Source organism: Emys orbicularis, chromosome 1 (assembly GCF_028017835.1).
Source record: "Emys orbicularis isolate rEmyOrb1 chromosome 1, rEmyOrb1.hap1, whole genome shotgun sequence".
Taxonomy (NCBI): Eukaryota; Metazoa; Chordata; order Testudines; family Emydidae; genus Emys; species Emys orbicularis.
Genome location: NC_088683.1, coordinates 103,540,948 through 103,564,048, shown reverse-complemented (window position 1 = coordinate 103,564,048; position 23,101 = coordinate 103,540,948). Strand labels below are relative to the sequence as shown.

General features: G+C 42.0%; 1 protein-coding gene across 1 annotated transcript in view; it reads right to left on the bottom strand.

Moving 5' to 3' along the window:
* Positions 1-8,430: 8,430 nt before the first annotated feature.
* Positions 8,431-23,101, bottom strand: part of NUAK1 (NUAK family kinase 1) — a 54,940-nt gene continuing 40,269 nt past the window's right edge. Inside the window, exons 3-7 of the mRNA XM_065423444.1 lie at positions 21,681-21,832; positions 19,988-20,053; positions 11,201-11,320; positions 10,733-10,865; positions 8,431-9,584 (exon numbers count right to left, since the gene is read on the bottom strand). Coding sequence (XP_065279516.1) covers positions 8,431-9,584; positions 10,733-10,865; positions 11,201-11,320; positions 19,988-20,053; positions 21,681-21,832 — 1,625 coding nt within the window. The remainder of the gene's footprint in view (positions 9,585-10,732; positions 10,866-11,200; positions 11,321-19,987; positions 20,054-21,680; positions 21,833-23,101) is intronic.

The following is a 23,101-nucleotide window of genomic DNA, read 5'->3' as shown; positions in this document are numbered from 1 at the left end:
TCAATTTAACGCTGCTAAATCCGAATTAAAGTCATAGTGTAGACCAGGCCTAAGGAAGGTTTTTAAGGTCAGGCTTGACAAAGTCCTGGCTAGGATGATTTAGTTGGGAATTGGTCCTGCTTTGAGGAGGGGGTTGGACTAGATGACCTCCTGAGGTCCCTTCCAACCCTGATATTCTATGATTAGGAAAATTGTGTTTGTTTAGTCTGGAGAAGAGAAGACTTAGCGGGGGACATGATAGTCTTCAAGTAAGTAGAAGGCTCTTATAAAGAGGAGGGTGATAAACTGTTCTCCTTAACCACTGAGGACAGGATAAGAAGCAATGGTCTTAAATTGCAGCAAGGGAGGTTTAGGTTAAACATTAGGAAGAACTTCCTAACTAAAAGGGTAGTGAAGCACTGGAACAAATTACCTAGGGAGGTTGTGGAATCTCCATCATTGGAGGATTTTAAGAACAGCTAAAATATCACATGCAGGGCCGGCGCTTCCATTTAGGCGACCTAGGCGGTTGCCTAGGGTGCCAGGATTTGGGAGGGCGGCATTTTGCCGCCCGTGGCGGGGGAGTCCTTCCGCGCTCTGGGTCTTCGGCGGCAATTCGGCGGCGGATCCTTCACTCACTCCGGGACCTGCCGCCGAAGTGCCCCGAAGACCGGGAGCGCGGAAGGACACCCCCCCCCCCCACCGCAGAATTGCCAACGATGACCGGGAGCGCGGAAGGACCCCCGCCTAGGGCGCCAAAAACCCTGGTGCCGCTCCTGATCACGTCAGGGATCTTCTAGATAGTCCTAACTCAGTGCAGGGGACTGGACTAGCTGACCTATTGAGGTACCGTCCAGTGCTACATTTTTATGAGTCGGTGAAATTAAGGCCAACATTTCTCAAAGTGGTCACTGAGTTTGGGTACCTCAGTTTTGGCTGTCCTGTCTGACACACTTGGGACTTGATTTTCAGAGGTGCTGAGCCCTGCAGCTCTGACTGAAATCAAGAGGACCAGAAGGTGTTCAACACTCTGAAAATCAGGTCCAAGTTGTCTCAAACTGGACACCCAGAAACTGAGGTACCCAAAACAAGTGATCACTTGTGAAAATTTGGACCTATAGACGGGAATTTGCCAACCAACTCTTAGGGCATGCCCTGCTCCCATTCAACCCAAAAGACTTTTTACAATAGTATAATTATTATTGATATTTTAGGGCCAGATCCTCAGCTTGTGCAAATCAGCATAGCTCTATTGATGTCAATGGAGTGATGCCAATTTACCTCAGCTGGGGCACTCAATCACTACCCATTGCATTTACCACTGTGACATAAAGTGCTCCTGGAAGTACAGGTGGAAGCTTCATACTATTGTATGGTTGGAGTAAGCCTGCAAACTACATTCAGTACCAGGTTATATTGGAACTTTGCAAACCGCCTCCTCCCAGTGAGGCAGCAGGTTCTGCTGAAGAAGACTTCTGATTTACCTAGCAAGATCTGGTGCATGCCACTAAAGAAAACAGGGAACATAAAAAAAAAATCCAGCCTATCCCGGCTTCTTTCTTTGGTAAATCCCAGTGCACACAGAATGCTGTCATATGGCTAGTTCCAGCAAGCTTTCCCAGCAGGCCTTTACATGCAGTTACGGCATCTTGCAAACAAACAAACAAAAATTTCCTGGCATCTGGTTTGAATTTGTTCTCCTTTTGTTTCTATTTACAGTATGCCTTGTCCTATTATCTCTGAGGCTGAAAGTTGGAATGGGGGTGTGGGAGGTTAATAAACTGTATCATTGCAGTGCAATAGAATAAACTGTCTCCAGTCGCTCCTGCTTTCACTTACTAGCCAGTTCTCTTCTGGCAGCTCCTTGCTCAACTTTCTGTATTTTCCAAATGCAACAGTTTTGTCCCTATGTATGAAAAGAACATAGTTTTTCTAAGTGGACTCCTGCTGAGGATTGTAGAATCTCATAATAACTTCTGCAGAATTAGATTGTTGGTCTGTCTATCATAGCCGTCTAGCTTTTTAATTGCTCCTCCACAGGGTCTCATTTTTGGTAGAGAACAAGTCACTATTAGTGCAAGGTGTCTTCCAATTGTCCTCCCTAAGTTCAACATCCAGAAAGAAAAATTACCTGATACTGGCCACCAGAAATTGAGCCAAACCTGGCAGAGCAGAACCCTGCCATAGGCTAATGGTCTAAAGAGATGCCAATTACTGAATCAATACCACAGCCATGCTGAGTACCCAAAAAGAATGTAGTTAGTAAAAGCCAGCCCAACATATGACAGGTGTCACTGAGTCCATGTTGGAAAACTAAAGGCTATAACAAGCTAGGTTTAAATCGACAGGGAATGCCATTACTTGTGTAAATTATGTAGCGTAATACACAGGGGGAGAGAGTCAAAAGAGAAGGGCAGCTAATGCCAAATTTTTCAAATAGCCTCTGCTATTGGATGCTTTAGTTTTGGATGTTCAACGTGAGACCTTGGGCATGAACTTCAGAGGGGCAGAGCACCTAGTGCTGCTATTGGATGCTCCATGGAATGAGCAGGGGGTTCAGTCACGTTATCCATGTAACCAATCCCCAGAGGCACTCAGCTACTAGCAACGAGACCCATATAAGTACCTAGAGAGTGCTGGCGTTCGTGAAGGCTCCATCCTGTATTGGATAAAATTGCACCTTTAAATGCCAGCTCACGGAGCATTTATACGCATATGCAAATAGGAATGAGTCTAATGTCCTTTATGCCAAAGATATGCAGGATTGTGTATGCTCTGCTGATATGTATGTCAACTATTGTATGTACTGAGGGAAAGTCCATAAAATGTTTCAAAAAGGAGAATAGATCCTGATGACCAGAAATAGAGCTAGGGAGGGAATCCAGAAAAGCTCTGGCCCAACCCAAGTTCAACTAGTTAGTTTTTCATGACAAAGTTGTCTTGATTTGAGGCACAAGCAGACAGCCCCTCATGGAGTACTAGAGCCAATACATAGCTAGATAGTGAATGTCATTGTTCAAGGGAAGAAGTATCAGTAGTTCTTCTATGTAACACCCTGAAATGGGGACTGCTGAAGATGTCAGGGGAGCCTGGGATGACACAATCAAACACATAGTTGTTCAAGAATTGTCATCCATCTGTAGTGATGGACCTGCACTTCTGCAACATTGCCTACAGAAACTATCTCTGCACATTAAAGAAGCACATTTGAACCACCAAGATATATGTCTGCCTAAACTGAGTAGTCTTGCTATATATGTAGCCCAGGCCTTATTTGCCCCTCCCACTCCTTGGGGTGTGTTACATCCTCACTTGTGGGTCCATCATTTAGGCCCTGATCCTGAAAAAGCTTAGACACATGTTTACACTTTACTCATGTGAGTTGTCCTCTAGATGTTGGTAAGTAGTGACACTGAAATCATTGGGACTACACACATGAGCAGAGTTATGCACTTACTTTTCAGGCTCAGGGTGTTAGACTCTAAATTCCTCAGGGCAAGGACCTGTGCATACTAGGATGCTCCAAGCATGGCTATGGACTCTATAAAATAAACAATAATAATGGGCACTTTGCCTGTGTGCTACATATCTCCCAGGGCAGTAATGCCCTTCTCCCATCTTATCCACTCAATGAAATGCCAATAGTTATTTGGAAGCAATCTGATCCAGTAGATGAGGACTGGGATGAGATGACCTGGGTTTTTATTCCTGGCTAAATCACAGATTTGCTGCATGACTTCAGCAAGTCACTCATCTTTTGTGACTCCGTTTCCCCAGTTTTAAAATGGGGCTAAAATACCCATCTTTGTGAAGTGTACGTGCTTGGAGATCTATAAACACACTTGCAATTAGTACTAAATGCTCTTGGCTTCCTTGCCCCAGGGCCAAGCTGTTTAGATTTTGTCTTCCAAAAGTCAATAATTAAAAAAAAAATGTTGCCTCAACTTCCCTTTTTTTAATATGTGTGTGGCGGGGGGACGGGGAAGGGAGGGAAGCCTGACAAGGCTTCCCAAGTGCTGTCACAGCATAGTCTGCTTTCCTCTCATCATAACCACCTCCCCCACCACTTTTCGGTAAGGAGGCTCCAAGGCATGCCCTCTCCCTCACCACACAATTTAGTCCTTATCAGCATCAGGTACATTAATGTTATGACTGACTCTGAATATGCACTTAATACTTTCCTGTGTCAATTACTGTAAAGCTGGCTTAATTACTCGCTTTGTAATGTAGTAATGTATGTTTGCTTTGGTATTCTATTGGTTTGTGGTCGCTATTACCCTGCTCTGTTGGGTAGTGTTATGTTACTTAAGTCCTGCACCAAAAGTCCTGAGTTCTAACAAGATCAGGGTAGAATTAATTAGAGAATGAATTCACATGGCACCCAAACCTCCTGTAAGTAAAAAAACAAAAAAGGCACCTGGACTGACTAACTCAAGCAAGAGGTTTATGCAGCCTCAGTCAGAGCCAATAGCAGGCCATTACCACCATTCCCTTTATTGAAATAGGTCCTTGACACCAATGGGAGACCCAGTCTCCGGCTTCCCTCACTGTGACCCCATATTGCCAAGACAAAACACCAAGATTTAATCTCTTAGCATCAAAAGCCTCCAATTTTCAAGTGGACTCCAACCAATTAAATCAAAAGGAAACTCCCTTTTTGTCTTCCACCAGCTGACCGCACGGGTTCGGCCTGCTGAAAGCAGTATGACTAAAACCACAGCACATCTGTTAGCAACATATGGCTGATAGCCTTTTGTCCAAACAGGCCTTCGATTACATCAGCAGGAAGATTTAAAATAATAATACATTTCCTTCCCTGACCAGGGAGGGGAAGGGACTACTGTTGGGGGTGTTGCTTGGCATAAATAAATTTGCTGTTGCCTGGCTGTGAGACAGCCTGTTCTGCCCTCACCTGCAACATACCTGGCTCATGGATCTCAATCTCGAAGAAAGGAGATCCCAGTTAGCTATTCTTCTCTGTGCTATTTTAATACAGATGAAAACCATGGCTTGTTCATACCCTAAGAGAGATTTGGCATGTGTACACTACCTGCCAGATTGGCAGACAGCGCTCGATCCAGCGGGGATCGATTTATCACATCTAGTCTAGATACGATAAATCAACCCCCAAGCGCTCTCCCGTCGACTCCTGTACTCCAGCGCTGCGAGAGGCGCAGGCAGAGTCGACGGGGGAGCGGCAGCAGTCGACTCACCGCGGTGAAGACACCACGGTAAGTCAATCTACGTACGTCGACTTCAGCTATGTTATTCACATAGCTGAAATTGCGTAACTTAGATCAATGCCTACCCTCCACCCCTCAGTGTAGACCAGGGCTCAGCATGCAAGTCTCAGTGGCCACCCATATTCTCTTCAAATACACAAATAAGCCAAAAGCTTTGAGTAAACAACTCAGTACAGTTTGCTGGAGATGCTGCTGTATTTTTGCATTAGAAGTTCATTGGTATTTGGCCACAGTTGATCTACATTTATTTAAAGAGAAAAAAAATCTTACATTCACTTCATTTTATTTTTATTTAATAAAAAACAGTATCAGGTTAAAAATACAAACACTTTGGGTGATTATCCAGCGTTTTCCCTGTGTGCCTTCTAAAGCCAACCAATGAGTGGAAAACAAAACAAAACCATTTTGGCTGCAGCTGTAAAATAATGTTGCACCAATTAAATTACACCAAATATATTATTATACCTTTTTGAAATGGCTTTCAGACCAATAAATAAAAAAAGACAAATTCAAATAAAAAAAAAGTCAACTTTGTATTACAAAAAAATTAAATAAAAATCACAACACTAATAATAATGTGCAGTCAAGTTTTTTTTTTTTCTATTCTTCTAGGAATGATAACATGCCAGTAAATCCCTACATGACATTTCCAGTTTGGCAGCAAGCAGTCAATCATTCATTCACATTTGTACACAAGATGGCAGGCCTGGGCAAAAATCTAAGGAGATCTGAGCCTTTGGGGTGCTTCTCAGTTCCTCACAACAGCAAGCTGAGGTCCGTCTCCTTCATCTTGAAACCTGTATAAATCATTTACCCATTTAGAGTCAGATTCAAAGCTGGTATCAGTCAGTGTAGGTCTACTGAAGTCAAACTCCATTAGGTCAAGGGAAGTAGGCTGATTTACACCAGCTCAGGGTCTGGCATCTTACACTCTAGGGCATATAGTTAAAAGAACATCGTTTGCCCGAGGCTGCAAAGCTCACCTGAATTGCTGAATCCATGTGGTCTCTAGTTCCCATTTCCCTAAAATGGAATATGGCAAACCTGTCAACTTTGCACCCCTCAAAACAGTACATGGATTTTTGAAGAGGCAGAAACAACACATGTAAACCCTTGGGAGGACAGGCTGCCTCACTATCATACTGAAACCCCCCTTCTTAAGAGAACAGTGAGCATTTGCTTTGTGTGAGAACACCACCACGGATGCCTTTTACACCTGGGATGAATTTTGGCCAAGTGTCTCCTGAAGGAAAAAACCTCTCCATTGAGATAGAGGAGGCGATTCAGGAAATTAAAACTCACCCACCTTTATGCCTGTTAATCCTGCTGATTTTAAGGAGGAGCTGACAGAGTGAAGTACTGTGACACACAAAATAAGGAGTTTGCAAGCTGGGAAGCAATGAGCAATAAAGCAGCTCTTTGTTCGATCTTAAATCTATTCACATTGCTATTCTGGATTCTCAGCTAATCCAAATGGAACTTGGTACTATTTCTCTATGGCTTTTAGGATTTTAGAGCATGCCCAGAGAGAGTGGGCCAAATTCTGCTCCCAGCTGAAGTCTTGGGGTAAAGATGAGAGCAGAATTTGGCCCATTAACCTCCAGTTGTTTGTGTGTTTGGACTGTTAGAGCTGTAGCCAATTTGACCTCACAGGCCAAATTCTGCCCCCAGTCACACCAGTGCAGCCCCAATGAAGCCCAGGGCCATATGTTCATGTAAATGAGATCTGAAACTGGCCATATGACTCCAGTTTGCCCAGGCCTGTCAAACGCATAGTGCCTTGCTAACTGAGGCTTACATTCAGGTAATCCAGTAGACCCAAGTGGTACCTTTATGGGAGTTGAAGCCTTAAGTCTGGATATTTAGATATATCCAAGGAAACATATACATTTTTCTCCTTTTCAGACTGATACCACTGCTCATGCAGTACCAATTACAAATAGAGATAGATATCTGCATTTTTACAACAAATCCCTTGTCAAGTCTACTGTTCTCATTCCAGCACTCATAGTCAAATTCCTTCTGTTCCACTACTACCTACTTCAAAACATTCTTATTTGGAAAAAGGCACATTCTCACTGATTCTCAGTCCTCTGTCCATTTACTACATGCTACAACCTTTTCTTAAGCTAACATTCTAGAAGCAAACTATTCTCCACTCTCAGATACATGCTAATAAGCAAGGCGGCACCATTTGCTGACAGTGAAAGTGACTGAAATCTGGATCTTGTGCTTAATTAACCCTTGAGAGAATGTGATAAACACACCCCATTCCTAGGCATTTGTTTGGCTGGCAATCTGGAAAATGTCACAAACCTAGTAAATATGTTGGGGGTGGGGAGCAGAAATCAACTAGCCATTTGCAATGTACAACTTTTTCTAGCTCATACTATGGTTTCAGTTCTTGTATTTTTTCACTATTAGTACTGATAGTCAGATATGAATCTGTGCTCCTTGCTAGTGAGGAGAATGACATGGTAGCTGGAAAATGTGAATCTGTAGCCACATGCCTCAAATTTTCTAGGCACACCACACTAAGGGTGACTATTTAAAACTACCCTTCCTACAGCACATTCAGAGATTTTTAAAGCCAAAAGGGACCATTGTGAACATCTACTCTGGCCTCCAGCATAACACAGGCCATAGATATTTCACCCCGTAATTCCTGCATCAAGTCAAATAACTTCAGGATGAACTAGAGTATATCTTTTAGAAAGACATCCAATATTGAGAAAGATTTAAGTGATGAAGAATCCACCACCTCCCTTGGTAAAGTTGCTCTACTAGTTAACTACCCTCACTATTAAAAATACCTGCCTTATTTCCAATCTGAATTTGTCTACGTTATGCCTTTGTCTGCCAGATCCTGGTGGTGGTGGTGGTATTATTTATTTCTTTGTACGATCGCAGCACTTAGAAATTCTAATCATGGACCAGGATCCCACTGTGCTAGGCACTGTATGTTTGCATCCCATATGAATATTTTCTTTGGGCAACTAGGTAATACTTTAATAAAGCAAACTAAAAGAGTTTGCATAATGCTCAAGAGAAGACTTTGGGGTTTTTACATATGTCACGATTTTCAGCTGAGAATGCGCATTCAACCCATTTTGATGATCCTACCACTGTCAGCAAATTGGTAACCAGGCTAACTCCATCATAAAGGTACACATGACAACTCCCTTCCCTTCCCACCCTCTCCACTGTGCTAGTTGAGCTTGTTGCAGATCTCCAGAGCTTTCTTGTAGACCTGAGTCACATCATCCATGTCCGTGAGAAGGGAAAAACTGCTGTCCCCCAGCCGATTTCGATAACGTTTCAAATGCTGTGGGCGTGGGCGGTTCTGGAGTCCTTCAAAATCTTGGATCTGGAGGAAGTTTTCAGCAGAGACACAGCTCCGTATCCTTTGCCTGTTTGGCCTGCTCTCTTGCAAATCTAGCAAGTCAAAGGAGTCACTGGACAAAATACTGTCATCACTAATCACACTAGAAGGGCGACTGTAACTTCGAGATAATCTATCCCCAGGCAGGACCCCTTCTTCCATGGCTTCCACCATCGGTGTTTCAGGACTGACCAAAGCAGAGTCAATGCTGCTGGTGGAATACTTGCTGTTGTGTTTTAAGATGCCCTTACGTCTATAGGAATGGCTATGAGACCCAATTCTTGATGTTTCAGTGATGCCTGGGGAAGTGTCACTGTTTTCTGTCTCATCCTTATTGTCCAACAATTCAGAAGATTCACTTCGTTCTGGAGAAGAGTAGTAGCCAGACTCTCTCTGCTGAGTCTTCTTTAAGATTCCTTTTTTTGGCATGAGGGAAGACGCTTTAGTGCCGTATTTGCTTGCTATTTCTCCCTCCATGGCACTCTTAATGACAACACCAGTCCTACACAGTTCTTGCTCTATCTTAAAAGCGGAGGGTAAGGCTGGGTTGACCACTCCTTCAATGAATCCTGCACTGTGAGACCGATGCTCACTGTTGCTCCTTTTCTTCAAGATTCCTTTGGGCCTCTTGGAGGTTGGTTTGGATGCATTCTCAGCCCCTCCTTCCTGGATCGATTGCACAATGTCATTTTCCTTCTTTGATTTTTTCAGGGACCTCTGTCGCTCCAGCGTAACTTCGGAACCTTTGGGTTTGGAAAGGCACTTCATTTTGGTATCAGTCTCTGGCTGGAGACCCGTCGAACGGTGATGCCAATCAATAAACCTAGCCAGCAGCGGGGACTCTGAGTCTCTCAAGGCATCACAGTCACAAACGCTGCTCTTGTAGCCCCAATTAACCCACCAGTGATTGGCTATGTCTTCGATGGTTGCTCGGCGCTCAGGATTCACCATCAGCATCCACCTGATCAGACCACGAGCATCTACGGTCAAAGAATGACATTTAAAATAGTCAAAATATAGACATCTTTGTTTTTTCATTTTAAAATGGAAATATGGGCAAGACAGATTAAAAGAAATTATGCTTCTCAAAACAGATGAAGTGAATGTGCTATGTGGGAAGACTTTGACCATCAATTCAACTTCAGGAAATGAAATTAAGTGCTATTTCATATCTGAAGCCACATGATACACCCAAGCAAATGTAACACTGGCTTTTCAAGTAGATTAGTGTTTTTCCTTATTAGTGAAGGAATCTAGTGTAGACACTGAACTTTACATCAACCCAGATTAGTATAAGCCTTAGAGGAAACCAAAAGGGCACTCAGGTATTTCAAATTATGTACATTATTAATTTTGTATCTTTGTTTTTTTTAAGAAAAGAGGGGGAGAGAAAGTAAAATGCAATTATAATATAGTCTTTTATGTATTTTTAAAGGTAAATTTCCACAAAGCAAATTAGGTAGGAATAACCAAGAGGCAGAATATGAAAAATGGTGGCAAACAAATGATGAAAAAGAAATGCCTAGTGAAATTTATTGATAGATTCATAGATTTCATGGCCAGGGACCATTATGATTATGTAGCTGGACTAGAATGTTTTGGTGCCTTTCTATCAGGGTTCTAATCACGGTGGCATCCCCTTGTGTAATATTAATTGTGAACATATTGGTATTAAATTCAGACTTCAGAATGGGTTTTTGGGCCAAGTGGTTGCTACCCCATGACTATTCAACTTCTCTCTGCTTTTGATATATATATCACACAATGTAGTTAGACTAGAAGACTGATCTGTATCAGGACCTTGTATCAGTTTACAGCTTGTCTGAACAATTTCGCTTGCAATAGCTAACAGACTTTCCACTGTCATAGATCTAGTTAAAAGACCCTGTTAAAGCTTCCACAAGGCAATAAAATCTATCTGCTGTAAAACTTTCATTTCAAAAGGGCTTTTGGTAAGGGCTCTATCCAGATGGGAACTGATGGCAGATGATGTTTTGAGAGGGGATGGGAGATCCTTTTACTTGTCATTCTAAAGTGACACACCAGAAAATGCTGGTAGAGGCCAAGTCAGCCAGCCATTCTGAACTCCTGTCATCTCAATGCATTACACCAGCTCTTTTTTTTATACCTGAGGGCTGTGTTGGCTCACGATATTCTCCGCTGCTGATCTGCCTGATCAGATTTTTGTGATCAAAGCCATCAAAGGGCATCGTTCCATAAACCAGAGTGTAAAGCAATACACCAAGGGCCCAGCTGTCGACCTAAAAATACATAGACAAGAAGCGTAAAGGCTAGAAAAGCTGATTCCTGCAGTCTTCCAGACCATTAGCACCACAAAAGCAATGGAACATCCAGCTGTGCTTGGTTACCAGCATGCAGGTATTTAACAGCTGACAAAGTGTAAGCAAAGCAAATGAAAGTAACAGAAGGCAGCTTGAATACTTCCAACCAAGGAGAGGCCCAACATAGTCTATGTGTGAGATACTATCAGGACAGAACTAATGTTCATGCTCATTATTACCAAATACAGATCGTATATGTGCCACCAACACAAGATTAATTTTATTTTCACTTTCCTTCTCCCATGCCCCCTTACCTCTGGGCCTCGATAGGGTCTTCCATTAACAATTTCTGGGGAAGCATACAGTGGGCTCCCACAAAAGGTCTGCAGAAACTTGTCTTTGTGATAGAGGTTGGAAAGACCAAAGTCTGCAATCTGTAAAGACAAAAGGGGTCTGTAGTACTGACATTTACCTTATGAAAAGATAGGGATGGAGTGAGATCTACTGGTTAAATCTTCAGGATTAGACACCAGGACTCTTGGTTTCTATTCACAGCTCAGTCACTGGTTCCCTGGACGGCCATCAGTAGGTCATTTAATCCTGGATACCTCACATATCTTTGCCAAGGATAACTGGAAGAACCTGGACCTTACTATCCGCTGGTTGCCCTGCACCATGTGTAGTGATTTACACCAGTGCAAAGTGAGCATAAAGTGCTACCATTCTGATGTGCTGCACTGGTCTAAAAGCCTACACAAGGTGCAGGCAAACTGAGAGTCAGGCCCTTAGAACTCAACAGGAGAAGCGAGGCAGTGGTGTCCTGGGGACCCGGGGATAAGATTACAGAAGGAAGTGGCATCTGAAGTCATTTGGAGCCAATTATAGTAGGGGGAGAAAGAGTGACACACTGTCTAACCTTTCCAGGTTCAACAGGCTTTGATCAATTATGCCATTATGGATTTGAATGGTCAACCAAACCAGTGTGCCCTCTGTAAGGCAATAAACAGAAGTCCATTCCGAATTGGAAACAATGGACCCAAATCCTGCATTCCTAAAAATGCCCCTTGAGATTGTTGGGACATTTATTTATTTCTTCTAGTCCAGCAGCTCTCAATGAGGGGTCCGGGGCCCCCTGGGGGGCCACAAGCAGGTTTCAGGGGGTCCACCAAGCAGGACCAGTGTTAGACTCACTGAAGCCCAGGGCAGAAAGCCAAAGCCCTGATGTGCAGAGCTGAAGCCCAGGGCCCTGAGCTCTGCCACCTGGGGCTGAAGTTGAAGCCTGAGCAAATTAGCTTTGTGGGGCCCCCTATGGCATGGGGCCCCAGGCAATTGCCCTGCTTGCTACCCTCTAGTGCCAGCCCTGGCTTTTATATGCAGAAAATCAGTGGTGGTGGCACAGGTGAGCCATGGAGTTTTTATAGCTTATTGGGGGGGGGAGGCTCAGAAAGAAAAAGGTTGAGAACCCCTGGTCTAGTCTCTGCTCTTGTTCTTATCAAACAAAAGTTGAGGATTGTGAGACTGTGGCTTAAAAACTCTCACATCCCTTACATTTTCATTGTTTCCCCAGCACAAGGCAACATAGCTCAGTTTTATCTTGTTTTTGACCCAAATGTCTGTGTCATAGAGATCCACTTTTTTATTAATGTACACTATTGACACAAAAATGCTGGCTCACAAAACTTAGAATTGGTAATATTCACAGTAGCTTTCTGTGCAGTTACCCCAGAAGCCACACTGCAGCTGCAGGCACAGTCAAGCTGTCCCTTCACGGGACAAATCCTGCTCACCATACTATCGTGGCTTCAATGGCACTATCATGTGAGTTGGGGTGTGGCTTCCTTTGAGATCCTGGGGGGAGAGTAGCTTGCCAACCCATATGAGATTCTGTAGAGGGGGTGGATTATCAAATAGGATTATGTTACTAGGAATTACATTGCTGGGGCTTTGCTGGGTTTAAATGCCTTGATAGACATTTTTTCTTATTTAGTTGTTATTTAAATTACATTATAAAAATTAATCCAACAAAGTAGCAGGGTAGCAGAAGCTGCTTCCTCTTCCCCTTCTGCAAATCTCTGGGAAATGGTGGCACAGAAGCTGAGCCTCCCACCATAGTAGAAAAACAGCGTAGCGAAAAACGGGGCAGAGGGTTGGGCCCATAAAATGCAAAAGACCATTCAGCCAGCAGAAGATGGTTTAGGGGTGCAGTGGAGTGGAGCTGATAAACACACACAATAATGGCTGCTAATGATGCAAGAAGGGTAGAAAGCATGCAGAGAATACATGAGGCAAGTATGACAACTTGTATCATGGTTCCTGCCATGATAATAGATGGCCTAAGCAATAAACAATACAAAAAACAAATAAACAGAATGATAAATTGGGTTTGCCCCTGTTTTTGCATCTCTATGATGTATAAAGGAAGCTTCAAAAGTATTTTTCTGACCAAAAAGAAAAATACTAAAAAGGAAGGAGTTTTCTATTGAGGGGTTGGTTTTTTTTTCATCTTATAAATGCAGGCCTTTTCTACCATGAAGAACTAGTGATATTATGACATCATAAAAGACAAAAAAGCAAAAGCAGAGTACTGTAATCAGAAGGCAAAGAGGATTTTTTTCAGCATTTAAAACTTTTTGTCGTTGTTTGCTATTGCTAACATCTACATAACTGCAATGTCTAATCAGCATTTAGGAAAAAAGAGGTCCTTGTTAAACTTTTTTGACACCCCTCACTCTTTTGCCTTTCTCTGAGACACCCCCCACCTCCAATGTTCTGCCGCAAAACTAGGGAATGCCAGACTAAAAACCAAAAATAAGCAGCAGGGTGGAGGAGAACTTCCAGGTTTTCTTTATATATCATAAAGAAAAAAATGGGGGCCATGTCCATTTTTTGCTTAAATCCTTGGTCACCTTTAAAATCCTATTTATCCCATTTCAAGCTCCCACCTCTAATATTTTGCTGGGGTGCATATGTGTGTGAGAGTCCTGCAGATATTTGCAGCTCCTAAAGTAGTCCTGAAGGAGTAGCTGATTTCTGTTCATTAATAGTACTTTATCCCATTCCAGTATAATTATTATAATTTGAATTTATTCAATATCCCAACTAGTGCATTATCAATCTGTTGTAGCAAATTCAACCCTTAAATAAGTATGTTTTGTAAAATCTTCATTGGATGGCTGGAATACCATTGAATGGGGTGTACTACTGCAATCTGCAGACATATTCTCATGGCTCAAATTGCACTTAATTGCCCTAAATTCCACTTTCTTATCAAGTCACTCTGACTGGCTTGCAGGAAGTTGGTTTTAAGTCTTATGAAGTGTGTCCTGTCAATCAGAAGAAGAGTGGAACCAATTCAGTGTTAAAACTTTCCTGCTAGTCCCTGAGCTTTGGTTTAGTTCAGGATACAGCTAAGACAGGGGCAGACACTGCACAGTATGCTTCCTTAAGAAAATACATTCCCTTAAGGCCATGGAATGTATAAAATGTGTGTATATGTGCATTGACATATATAGGGATACACATACCACTCTTCACACCAAGGAACTCCTAGACTTGGACATTCATGTTTTCATTTTGGCCATTCAGGAAAAGGGTATTTATATTACAATCCACTCCCATACTCACAGACTGATATTTATCAGATTTTCCCGTAAAAACTGTCGTGCCCCCCAAAACAAGATTAATAGAAGCCAAGATTACTTCATGTTCTTGGCACTTAAATGGAGCTAAAGCATTAAGTCAAAAAACCTTCAAAATTGGGAAGTGCTGGCAGCAGGCTTTTCTTCCCTTAGCTTTAGGAGGTGCATGTTACATGTTTACTGTTAACTATAATAACCTAGATGTAATTTATTGGTTGGTTATAAGTATGGATTGTAAATTCCAGGAAGTGTGCATTCATTTAAAGAACTTGGGCCAGGTCTTCAGCAGGTATAAATTAGCATGGCTCCACTGACTTCAATGGAGCTATTCTGACTTACATCACATGAGGATCTGGCTCTTTGTATTTCAGTGCAGACTAAAAATATATTTGGTCCATTAAAGCAGATGAATGACTGAAGAATTTACATGCTGGGGTGAAATTTTCAAGAATTATATGTATCTACTGTGCTACTGTGAGCAAACTGCCTGTTCTGCATATATGTAATCCCCATGGGTTACCAGCACTTATTCTGGCTTGTTTCCATTTTAAGGCCCAACCGAAGGTGCAGTTAGCAGCTTCTTGTCACTACTACTTACATTTTTCTCTCCTGCTGGCACTCTGTATCATTTTAAGTTTATCATATCAACAGGAGTTTTGGTCTTTTGGTGCTGCCTTAGCCCTACTGTCTTTCTAGCCATTGATTGCACAGGCACGTATGGGGGATGACTGTGAAAGAGGGTGACCCCCTTCCTCTTGGTACAAAAGGCATTGGTGGGAGACTGCAATTCAGTTGAGCTGAGGGGAGCAGCATAAGGGGTAGCTGATTGGGAGGATCTATGTATGCAGTGTTGTTGCAGCCATGTTGGTCCCAAGATATTAGAGAGACAAAGTGGGTGAGGATCTATCGTTTATTGGATCCACTTTTGTTGGTGAGAGACACAAATTTTGAGCTAGACAGAGCTGAAGAATACCTCTGTGTAATTCAAAAGTTTATCTGACTCCTCAACAGAAGTTGATCCAATAAAAGATAGATCCTTACAAGGTGGGTGAGGTCATTTGACATATAGAGACTCTTAGTTTCCAGCATTCCACACAATGTTTCAAATTAATGAGAGCTGGAGGAGCAGCAGTGAGAGGGAGGAAGCTCTTATTTGGACCAAGGTCGGAAGCCCAAAGTAGTAATAAATTCATTTTAAAGTAAATTGTATTGCTAGCAGCTGGGAAGTGAGTCAGGACAGGGAGAGGCTAATATTTGTTGCACGATCCCACGCTTCATTACCACATGACTTAAACTGACTATTGCTTTATGTATATTGCACGGTATACAATGCAATAAAGATTGTAATATTTTTTCAACATAGCAGACTGTGCTGACTTGGGGAGTCCTGGGAGGGATCAACTCATGAGATTCCACCCCATTTTTCTGCTCCAGGATAAAGATAGTCAATATCCTGGGAGAACCTTTTTGAGCATGGACCCCTGACTCTGTTCCAGAGGCAGGGTAGTTCAGTGGTCAGTCTGCTGGTAACACTTTGGTGAAATCAAATCAGACAGGTTTCATCACTATCAGTTTCCTTTCTTAGTTTAAAAAATGTTTTTTCTTTCCTGACATAACAGACTGTCCATATTTGTTATAATCATTTACTGGAACTGATGTAGTGTCTAAGAGCCTCATTCATGGATCTGGACTACCGCTGTGCTAGGTGATGTCAGCACCATTACTGACATGCAGAATAGTAACACTCTGGGTCCAAATAACACCGTGGTTCAGTTCAGAGGTCTTAGCATCATCATACTTCGCAGAGTTATATGATTTATCCATTGAGATTCTGTGCTAAGGCACAATTTACCAAGAAACTGATTATGCAGCCATTTGCTCCGAAAATGCAACATAATACTGACTCCTTAGGACATTAAGTACTAAGCTATAGGACTGCAATGGTCAGTTCTAAGCCAAAACTAGTATGGTTGTTTTTCTTTACTTCCAAAGGATCTGAGCACACAATCCTTCTCATGAGTGACTGAAACAAGACATTATTTATGATTTAATATATATCAGCTCCCCCCATTTCAGGGAGTGTTCAAGAAATGGTTTTCAGGGAACACCACCACCACAGAAAGTCCTTTGGTAATCTAACCATGTAACTTAGACTAGAGGCCCCTACGCACTCTGGTCTGTGGAACAGTGGGGATCTTCCCAACTGTCTGGATTCCAATGATGCTACATTTGTCAATCTTCAAACATTGATGCTTCCTGTTTGTTGTACTTCAGTCCATGACTCTTTCAAGTTTCCAGAGACTTTACTGGCTAATTAAACTCAAAAACCCAATTATCTCTATGCACACTGTTCATCTGCCTCATGACTTAAATTTAATCAGATCAAATTTAAGGATGGCTCCAAAGTTGGCAGGGTATCAAATAGAAAGGATAGAATAAAATGGCTAAGTGAATCCTTGAGCTCAGAGGGTAATTTCTAATAGATGAAATGTTCTTCACTTCCCGTCCTAAAAGCACTATAGGGTGCTACTCTACATTGTTCTGGTTTCTTATAATGACATTTTATTAGATGTTAGCTGTTAACATAGTGGATGAATAGTACAATTGTGTAATCTGCACTATATGTGTCACTAGTTATTTGAAAAGTTTATATGTTGCAACCCAGTGAACAAAGTGGTTCCTTTTTATATATATTTCTTACAACCGATTAGTAAAATTTGTGAAGGGCTTTGGGATCTACTGGCAAAAAAAATATATAAATATTAGTTCATGAGGATGGGCATCTTAGAAAGACAGAAAACAATAAGTCTCATCCCATTTTAGTAGATGTGTTTCCACTGAGCATTCAAAACCAGCCATCCCTTCCTAAAGCCCCAAACTGCACATTTCTTTCTTTTTGCATAAAGCATGTATAAATATTTTCAGAATCAGGGCCTGTTAGAGTTACTCAACTGAAAATAAATAATTTACAGCTCCAGATGTGTTTCCTTGCCAACAAACACTGTTTATGAAACAGAAAAAAAAAGGGGAAATAAAACCCTGTGTCACTAACATAGAAACCACAATAACAAATTCTAACCCCAAAGTATCAAGGCAAATAGCAGCAGTCTGTTTAATATCAAGTACTGGAAGTAGTTCTCAATGTGGTAGGTAAGGTACAAAAAACCCTCCCTCAGAGGAATCCAAATTCAAACACCATTGATAGTGGGATTGTGAAATATAAACCGTTTCCAAATCCCAATCCTTAAACCTCGAGCTTCTTTGTTTAAATATAGGCATCATGAGAAAGCAAGACAGCTTATAGCCACCTGTGTGTATATCATGCCCATGCATATTTGCACATATAGAGATGTGCATTACTTTTAGCAAAGGAATGAGTGAGAAAGAACTGAAAATATGCAAAAGGCACACACACGGTAGGCTAAGCAGAATTTAATCCAACAAAGGGGGGTCCTTGAGAAAACAGTCTATGAATACCCCAAGTTGTTCTTTACTGGGAGCTGTAGGAAATGTGTAATTATTAAAAGATTCATCAGCTACCAATATTTCTTCAGGTATTCTATGAACACAAGATTTATGTTAAAGTACCACTGCAGTATTTGACATGTCTAGAGCCCCAGGGTGAAATCCCGGCCACAAGTTTTTCCACTGACGCTAGTGGGGCTAGGATTTCACCCCCATCCTGCAAACCCTTGCTCACAAGAGCAGTCCTGGCTCATACCCATCAAAGTCAACAGGATGCTTCATGTGGGTGAGGACTTGCAGGATCAGTCCCCTAGTTACTTTCTGACTAGCATCTTCCAAAAATAGCACCAACCACTGTAGTATCTGAGGGAAAAAATCTGTGATTTTGAAGTGCTTTGATCATGCTGAGTTTGGGTATTATTCACCTCTCACTGAGGTTGTAAATCAGGATTCAGTCCCTTGAAATCAGAAGAGTTGAAGTGGTATAAAACAGACATAAAGAGAGAATCAGGCCTTTTGTCTTGATGCAATTTCCTACAGGCTTGAGAAAATGACTGGTTTGCATGTGATGAACGCAGCCCACCCCATTTAACAAATTCCCCAAATTCTTCTTCTCTCTCTCAAGAAATCTGTGATGAGCTGGGAAGATAGTTTGGTACGTAATGCCGAAAGAGAGGCCATCCTGCATGCAGAAGCCTGGACTACATACAATGTCCTAGAAAGGCTATTTTTTGTTTTCAGTGCTATTAAAAGGCACAGTGGGGCTGCCAGCATTGGTGACACTGTTGGCGCATAATGGGAGAGATTGACTCTAGCACTACAACCCTAACGTTAACAACAAACATTCAAGTGTCGCATAGGACGTGCCCTCTGTAAAATGCTATTTTTAGAAACTGCATATTTATGTGTCTTTAATCCACCCGTTGATCCAACGTAGCTTCTGTCATCAGTTTTACACAGATGGTACCTACCATATGTTATTGTCTATTTCCATTTCCATTGTGCATACATTTAAAATGAATAGGATCTCTTCAGTATGATGCACAAAAGACAGAGCAGGGAGCACGGTGGCTATCAGTGGAGAGACAGGACAGAGAACTGACAAAGACAAAACTTGAGCTGTTGGGATAGTTGGCTGTGTAGATGGTTTCCTGATTGCTTCATTTTCTTAATTAAGCCATAAGGCACAACAGCCAGTGGGTAGTATCTATCATCTGCCTCTCTGTTTGTCCATAGATCTATACACCTAACCAATCTATGCTGCATCAGGAGGGGACAGTGACTGTATGCCTCATGAGTGTGAACTGACACCAAGCTGAAGGTGAAACAGATTCACCATCTAGGAACTTCACTAATCTCCCAGAACTGCATTACTTATCTTGTCTTATGGCTATTATTTTAAAAAAAAAAAAAAAAAAAAAGGAAGAAGAAGAAAGGAAAGAAGGTCATTCCCATGCTTTCACTGGGGATTACTGACATGGATATGACATCACTGATCGCCAGTCAGAAAGCTACATTTGTGTCTGGAGTTCTAAGGCCATTTCCTAATGAAGCACATGTGCTTTTCTAGGTTTATTTTGAAACTCTATTTGCTTATTTTCCAGACGTGATCAAAAGGACATTCGGAGTGTTCTGTAGGAGGCACTTGAACCCTCTAGGCTAAGAAAGTTTTTTCGAGCCTTAGCAGCAGCCAGCAATAATACCATTTGTAATGTAAACTGTACCGCTTGAAACACTCTGCTGTCTTCCACTGGCAAATTAATATTGCTTTGGGAACTGAGCCCCTTGGGTGGCGAGAAGGGTTTCCCCCCAAAATTATCCAAAACTCCATTTAGCACTTCAAGCTAACCATACACAGTACTCTCTCTCCTCAACTTCCCACCCGCTCAGTTACTTGCCAGTTGCTGTTGCTATAATACTGGATCCTATCACACCTTGGCTAAAAATTGCTATGGAACTTGCAAAGCCATTCAGAGAAGAGGACAGAAAGAACCTTACCTTAATGTTAAAATTGTCGTCAAGAAGGATGTTTTCCAGTTTTAAATCCCTATGGACAACACCATTCTAAAATTAAAAACAAAAGGGGGGGGATATTGGACAGGTTAAAGAACTGAACCATCAGGGTGGTCTTTGTATCTACATTTCAGGGCTGAGTTTGCTGTCATAACACTCACGGCCCAGTGACTAGTGACAGGAGATGTATTAGTCACTTGCTGTGTGGTTAAGAGAAGAATGACTGGAATCTGTCCTCCCACAAAGCCTGTAAAACAGCAGGGGGATTCTTTTCGGAACTTAATTCCAACTCCTATCCTACCCCCACTGTGTGAAAGCAATATATTCTTCCCAGGCACCAGAAAACAGAATCTGTCAATGACATTAGTCCTTAGAAAAGCTCTAATTCCTCCAGTGTGCAGCTGTTTGGGCAAGGGGAGTTATAACCCTAAAAGACAGCTACTGCCTGCAAATGTTAGGGATGGAAATTAACAAGAAGGATTTAAGTCTTAGCATCTTATTCCTAAAGTTCTGAAAACTAACCCTGCACAAAAGACTGTGATGGATTTTCTGTGCTGTGCACTGAGGACTTTGCAAACCTCCCTTACTTAGCAGAATTTAAAGGGAGATTAAAATGTTTTAAAATTCTAACAAAAAGGCTGCACTAGCTGCTTATTGGCTTTAGTCTGGTGCAAATTTTAGCTCTATACCTCCATGGCCCACAGGAGGAAGGATAGCCCAATGGTTGGGGCACTGGCCTGGGAGACCCAAGTTCAATTCCTTGTTCTGCTACAGACCTCCTGTGTGACGTTGGGCAAGTCACTTAACCTCTCTGTGCCTCAGTTCCCCATCTGTAAAAATGGGGGTGATAATGCTTCCCTGCCTCAATAGGTTCCGGAGAGGAGATGGGCACTGCTGAGATAAAAGCAACACCCATTGAAATGTCATGAACGTAACATCCCTACGACTGCATCACTCACAAGGTATGTGGACAACCAGGGCCCGTAAGGGAGGATGAAGGGCCCATGAAGTTAATCAGCCTGATGCTTGTTTTTCATGACTTAAATTGTCCTTCAGAAGCATGCCAAGGATAAAGACAACAACAATGGGAATCCTTCTGCTGCTCCTATTATATCTGGAGGAGTTACTTTTGGATAACTTAAATGACTCCATGACAGGTATTCTCACTTTCTTCCCCTCTCAAAAGAGTTCCCTTGTTCTGAAGTAGTACATTTACACCTCTGCTCTGCTTTTTTTTAATTGTATATACTGTACCTTATTCTTCTGTCAAAAATTGTTCTGAATTCAAAGTACAGGAAAACTATCAATCCTTTTCTATTGACTGTGTCACTAACAGTGGTCTTTCTTCTACAGAAAGCTAGTGGAGAATTCTGTTACATAAGGAGAAAATTTTCAAAGGCTCAAATGGGAGTTAGGACCCGGAGGTAAGTATAGACGTACCCTAAGGGAGTTAGCTGGTGGAAATGGGCCCAGGTGAGGATATGGCCTTTAGTCTCTAAACATGGATGGTGAACTAGTGAAATATTTGCACTTGTGATATCTTGCTGTACACATAAAATACTGTACCTGGACCCTCCCACTTCAGCAGCTGAACATTTTTACCTCACTGGTTCTTTTATGCATGAGAGTCACTGTTAAAGCCTCAAATAGTTAGGTTAACACCAAATGCTGTGCTCACCTTGTGACAGTAATGTACAGCGGAGACAATCTGCCGGAAGAAGTGTCTCGTCTCCCTCTCGCTCAGCCTCCGCCTCTCGCTGATGTAATCATACAACTCCCCTTTGCTTGCATACTCCATGATTATCACAATCTTATCTTTATTTTCAAACACTGCAGAAGCAATAAAAAAAAGATAATAAACTGTTCATTTGATAGATTTAAAATTGACACTTAAAAGGGGGAAGAGACTAAAAATGATTTGGGGTATGTGATGCACCATCACTGGAGCATGGAGAGGTTTCCAATATACTGCCACCAACATGCTTGGCAAAGGTATGGGCTACTCAAGTGCATTGGTTCTAAACTTGAAGGTCACAACCCTAAGGGGATCATGAACAGGTCAAGGGAAGAAGGGTTGTAACTACCCTCACCGTCTCTACAGCTAGATGGGAGGGGGATCCTGACACTGTAATATGGGGTATGAATAAGACCACTAGGCTCTACCAGTCTGAGCAAAGTACTAGCGCCAGGAACTCCTGAGTTCTAATCCCAGGTCTGACAATGACATCCTATATCCTTGTGAAACACACTTAGCCAGTCTGCAAGATTGGTATTGCACATCTTTTGAAGAACCTAAATTATCTGGCATGCTAGAGAAACAAGGCAGAACTGAAATGCAAGTGATGAGCCCACAGAACTACCTTCATGCCCGGACATCTTCCATGAGCCATTACTGCACCAGATTCAATCCTTGCCTAAGTTATCTTTTCAAATGCTTATCCAAACAAATCATGTAACTCCAGGAGCTGCCTAGGGAGAGAGGCTGGTTCACAGGGCTAGGAGTTCGGAATTCCTGGCATTAGAGTCCCAGCTCTAACCCTAAATTTCATTGTGGCCTTGATCTTTTGCTTAGGGACAAATTCTCAACTCACGGGCACTGATGTAAATCCCAGAATAACTCCAGTAAAGACAGAAGCAATACCCATCTCAGAGGGGTGTCATAAAGATTAGTTACTGCTTGTAGAGGCACAGTGTAAAGCACTCATCATTACTATGATTATTCAAAAATACAGATAACTTAAGACACATAAATTAAGTATTAGTTAAACAACAATAAAGATTAGGTCTGAGCTCTTTGCTGCAGGCATAATTAAAGGACCTGTGATAAAGGCAAAGGTGCTTAATGTTCTACACTTGTTCATATTATAAATCATTACTGCTACTAGGTATCATTTTGGTCAGTTAAAGCAAGCTTTTTCCCTACTCTTACTATTGTGTACTCACAGTGCCATTGAATAGCCATTAAGATAAAAGGGCCTGATTCTGTTTCCCTGCACCATGTGTCATCAATTACAGCAATGCAAAATGAGTGTAAAGCCATTCCGGTTTGTCAATGAAGAATCAGGCCCAAAGAGTTCTAGGAGTCATATCTTTAACCAG